Raw genomic sequence first — 5542 nt, 5'->3', positions numbered from 1 at the left:
CAACGCATTTACGACATGTGTGTGTTTCAATGCATAATTAAGTTACATTCTGCCTTTCAAATTGCTTGTTTATGGATTCTGTCGCCGAAGAAAGTTGATGAGCGCAACGTTATCCAATCCCCGACTTTTGATTTGCAGGACATTAAATCGTGTTCACGTAATACACGCAGGCGTTCGGAATATTTCACTCGAGATATTGGAACTGACACGGCGTGGTGGTCCGATTTACGCGTAATCTCGGTGCATTACACAACATATGTCCTTACGAACGGGAACATCGCTTATTCCGTATTCCTTAAGGCTTAAGACTTCGCCCGTAGACTTTCACTGAGAGACCCGGGTGAGGAGACCGGGAAAGCATATCGGGGAGCGTGACCGGAATATTACGCCGGAGTTGTTCACTGCATTTCACGTGACATCCCCGCCGTGACCTCGTCGGAAGTTCACGACGATGCTTGTTTCTTCTACCTTATTTTCTTGAGAGTATAACTTACGAACGGATGCGAACAGGATGATAATCACAAGTCTCGACTTTTTATATTTGTTTTTTTTTACTTGTTTTACATATTGTATATATCGCTACGTTGACAGAAAAGTGACATAACCCAGACAACACAGTGTTTAAAATCGAGAAGACGTCTTTGATATCTAAAAGATGTTTTAAAGACGTCTTATGTCTCAATTTTAGACTTTGTGTTTGAGAAGAATTAAAATTTTTTTGACATAATGAAGAAAAATTGGATCTTAAAGGCTAATACGTTTTTGTGGAAAAATGACATATATATATATATATGGCTTATTTGTTTATATAGAAAAATATTATAATTCTGATAAGAAGATGGAATTTAGTTAGAGTTTAGCAGTGTTCGAATTTTAAAAACTCATGATATAGTTTTAAAGAATTATAATTAAAAATATAATATGAAAAGAAAATAAAGTTATAGAAATTACCCATGCTAATAAAAACGTTTCAATTCAGAATTCCAAAAGAGCTCTACTGAAAAGTCGTTAATTTTGAGAAGTACTACTTTTCTATTAATGCGTCTTATCTTGTGACAAATGGAGCGATATTCAGACTCTTTATCATGAACGAAACGCGACCTGTGTTTGTACCTTTCAATAAAAACAAGTCTTGCGATTTTAAATATCTCTTCTGTGTCTTTTATAGTAATTAATAGACCAACTTGGTCTTCCACGGACTTTTAGTTGCGCTTCATTATTCTTCCCTGTCACGTAGATTCATTGGTAGAAGGTTTTAATAAGATGAGGTGCGTTTTATATTGAATTTCGCTAAATCACGCGCAAGTTATTGATTCTACCGCTGAGCGCCAGAGAGTACATCTTTCGATTTAATTTGGATGTTTTTAACAGATTTTAGTGTGCTAAATTTCAACGAATGACAAATAATAGTATATTACAAATGTATTATTGTATATTTAGAAACATATATTTAGTGTCCGATTTTCTTATTGTTAACATTTTTTATTTTAAAGAACAATGGCATTTTTATTTTTACATTTATAATAATCACATACACACACACACACATACGTTATCGAGGATAAGGCTTTAGTAAGCGGCTACGAAATTTCGATTAAAGGACTATGCCGAGTATACGACATTCTTTGCATCGATATGTGTAACGTCACAAATCCGTAACAGTATTGCCTAAGTTCAATCGAAGAAAGCCCGTAAGAAAGTCTATTGTAATTCGTGGATGGTCGCGACCCGATTGTATTTATACATGTGCTGGTATAGCTGTAGCTTAGTCGGCCCGGACTTGTCCATCCTTAAACAAATTAGTTTCTTGAGTCGCGCAGTTTAATTCAATGTCGAGGTCTCATGGGAAATAGCGTAGTTTCTTATTAAAGAAGATAGTCTCAGTGTAGTGTTAAGTGCGAGAAGGATTATATGAATTTAAAAATGCGGCTGTTTCTGGTATGTAATAATCTTAATTATAAAACTTTTTTTCATATAATATATATATATATTACCATATTGTCCATTCGTATATTGATCCGCATACATATAAGTAATAAGAAACTGTAAAAAAATTTTTACGCATTTAATTTTTATATAAATATAAAATTTTATTAATATTTCATGTATGAATTTATTTTGAAATGTTTTTATATATTTCGCGTATACAATAAATAGACAAATAATTAATTAATATTTAAAGATATTTAAAAAACATGTATCTTTTTTTTCTTTTTAATTATAAGTTTTCATTATTTAAAAATATTAATTGGAACATTAAAGATACATTAAGATAAAAATGAGCACCTAACTAAATGGGTCCCAAAATAATACATAATGTCACATATTTCTATTTTTTTTCTTTCACAGAAAAATTTTACAAAATATCTATAATTAAATGTATACGGTTTTCTAAAATTTTTTCAATATAAAAAGCTTTTTGTTGATTTAAATGCATACTTTGTGCTATTCTGCAAAATGCAAATATGCGAAAGTTTTCTTTAGGGTCTTCCCATAAATATTGCCTTCAGCTTCAATAAGGTTACTTGATACTATAATGCCTATAACGTGATACTGTAAAGATTAATCTAAAAATTTATGGTCTGTATTACAGATAGGTACCGATTTGCGCTGTATAATTTTATAAAATTATTTAAAACTTTATTAAGAAAAAAATAATAAAAAAAATATAAATAAAACTAATTAACTACAAGCATATAAAACGATTAAATGTTATACCAATACTATACAATAATATAACTACTATTATTTAAACTACAATGCAATTGGCAAGAAAAGTCATAAGAATTTATTTTCGCATTTGTAGCATTCATTTTTAGCTGATTTTGTATAAAAACAAGCTACAGTTATATGAATTATGTGTTTTCACTTTTTTAATCATCTATAAACAGATTATGTTTCTATCAGTATTAATAAAAAATATTTAGTTTATGAAAAATAGGGGGTGTCTTTTTAAAAGACTTATGTTGGCGACTGTCCGCTACATATATATTTTTTGTATTTACTTCCTATACATTTAATTTAAATATTTATTCTATTTTAATTATACCTCTATTTAGTTTTATATTATAATGTTTAACTATTTTTATGCAAGAAATGTAATTTATTCTTAGGTGATCTATGTCTTCGTATTGCTTTCGCTGACGCAAGCTAAGCAGAAAGCCGAAATGCAGAAGTCAGAAGTCACGAAGCTGGAAGTGGTGAACCTTGGCGAAATTCAAGTTAAATCCAATTCCAAGCAATTCGACGTGCAACGGAAACGAGATTCCGGATACATCTATAACAGGCCGAATCATGTCTCTTCAAATGCTCGGTTTCGCATCCAAACGCAACCATCCAGAAATCAAATAGCATTTAAGATCCCTGGCCAGTTGAACAGACCGTTTACGAAATATGGATCTCCTATTCACTCGACTTCCAATCAGGCCACACATGAATTTCATGCTCAGCAACATCAGAACAAATTGCAGTACAACGTCAATCAACAGCAATCAAGCAGTTTCGGTGGAACAGGACTGGTGAAACAGGAAATACCGAGCCCGATTAGAAACGTTGATTTTACGGAGGTGAATCCGATTGCTAGTCAAAATAATGAGCCGTTTGGCATGCACACCGCTAATTATTTACCGCCGCAAAATCAAAAGCTGCCGGTTTATTCTTCGACGAATAATTTCAATTCACAGAACATTCCAAATCAGGGACAAATTCACGGTACAAACTCACAGAGCCAGAATTTCGCGCAGGCTCAGAATCAAATTTCCGACGCAGCATTCTTCTTGTCCGAGAACGCGCAGGCGATCCAGCAACTTTACGGCGCACCCGCAAGCAATCAAGACTTTGCGCCCAGCAATAATCAATTTCAGAATATCGGTAATCAAATTCATAATCTAAATGGTCAGTTTGAGACCTCGCAGAACTTTGAGGAATACCGTGACGCGTTGCCGTCATATGCATCGGGAACACTTGATCCTCGAGAGACTCTGGAACAAATTCAAGCTTTAGAGAAAGATCGGCTAATCATTCAATTGCAGCAGGCCCTCGCTCAGGCTCAGATTAACCCGCGCGCAAACACGGCGGGAAGATATGCTCAGAACCAAGCAGGTTTTATTCAGAATCAAGAACTTTTGGCCTCCATAAGTAAACAGCAAGTAAACTCGCGTATTCCCACGACGTCACAATCTACAACTGCTGGCTCTGGAAACACCGCGTTCAGTCAGTCTACCTTTTTACCAGACACCACAGTCAACCCTTTGGGATTATCCGTTAACTACGGTATTCCGACTACTACTCAAACTCCGACAACAACGGTAGCAGCGGGAGTTTTCACTACGCAATCTTCATCGCAATCATCTAAGGGTGATAGTACTGTCCAAATAGTATCATCACAACCCGCTTCTAATCAGCCTGGTTTTTCCGCGATTGGATCTCCCGCGGGGATCCCCGTTTATGGTGGATTTGTACCGACTTTCATCACGGGAACCAACTTGGCTCCCAGTTACAGTACCAGCATCTTGACATCCGGATCCTTTAGACCTGAAACATCGCCCACCCATTTTGGGATACCGATTCCTACAGAACCACAGCATAAACCGTCCGAATCAGTACCTTCGACGACAACACCGCCTCTCTCGTCTGTCTCACCATCCAATCGACCGGGGGTTGCTCTATCACCAGCGGCAATCACCCCGATAGCTCTGCCAATTCAACCATTACGACCTGTTGCTCCCCTCGCGACGCCGATACATCCGGTCACCGCTCCTTTACTGCCGGCGAATCCCACTCAAGTACAATCCATTCCTGTAACGTCCAGCGTGCAACACACGTACGGCGTGCAAACCGCATTGATCAATCCCGTCCTTTATAAACCAGTTAAAGCTGTCTATCCGGTGTACTATTATCCCGTGAATATTCCCTACCAGCTGCAGAAACCTGTTTCACCGAGTTACCCGTGGAATTACGCGCCTTCGTACATGACGCAGACAGGATCGGCGAAAATATGGAAATAAGGTATTCCTGTTCCATGTAGAGCATAAACGGAGCGCAAGTCGATCCATGGTATTGTGACTGACTGTTTATCCGCGTGAAAAAGCGAGAGGGAGAGATTGAAGAAGAAAGTTCGGCGCAAAGGAGAACCATTATCGTATAGTCTCGTGGTTTCGATGTGTTAATGACGGTGCGCTACATCATCTGCTATTTCACCTAAACAATTTCATTTTCTTGTTTCAGTAAGAAAGTTTCAAGTTGACAAAAAGAATTGCGCTCTGCAAATCAACCGTTTCAATAGGGACTTTTATTTGTTTTTATTGACACAGAATAACTTTGAGTTATTATACGTTAATTGTATTGTTACAATTGCAAGTAGATACTTGATTTAACTTGCGAAATTTTGACAGACGCCTTTCAAGATCCGCACATAATTTCTTTACACATCTTTATATTTAATCATATTATTCGAATTAGTATATATAATAATGCGTACTAAAATTTGATACGCATTGTTACATATACTAATTCGAATAATATTCATAACTCTATTGTAACC

General features: G+C 36.1%; 1 protein-coding gene across 1 annotated transcript; it reads left to right on the top strand.

Annotated features, from left to right (window-relative positions):
- The first annotated feature begins 1888 nt into the window (after window positions 1-1888).
- LOC108749169 lies at window positions 1889-5125 on the top strand. The gene is made up of 2 exons (XM_018487709.1): window positions 1889-1938; window positions 3114-5125. The coding sequence occupies exons 1-2, from the start codon at window positions 1912-1914 to the stop codon at window positions 5004-5006; spliced, it is 1920 nt and encodes a 639-aa protein (XP_018343211.1). The 5' UTR covers window positions 1889-1911; the 3' UTR covers window positions 5007-5125.
- Window positions 5126-5542: the final 417 nt, after the last annotated feature.

The sequence above is a fragment of the Trachymyrmex septentrionalis genome, unplaced genomic scaffold (assembly GCF_001594115.1).
Source record: "Trachymyrmex septentrionalis isolate Tsep2-gDNA-1 unplaced genomic scaffold, Tsep1.0 scaffold27, whole genome shotgun sequence".
In the NCBI taxonomy this organism is placed as follows: domain Eukaryota; kingdom Metazoa; phylum Arthropoda; class Insecta; order Hymenoptera; family Formicidae; genus Trachymyrmex; species Trachymyrmex septentrionalis.
Note: the sequence above shows the minus strand (reverse complement) of the source record. Positions and strands in the feature narration are given on the sequence as shown.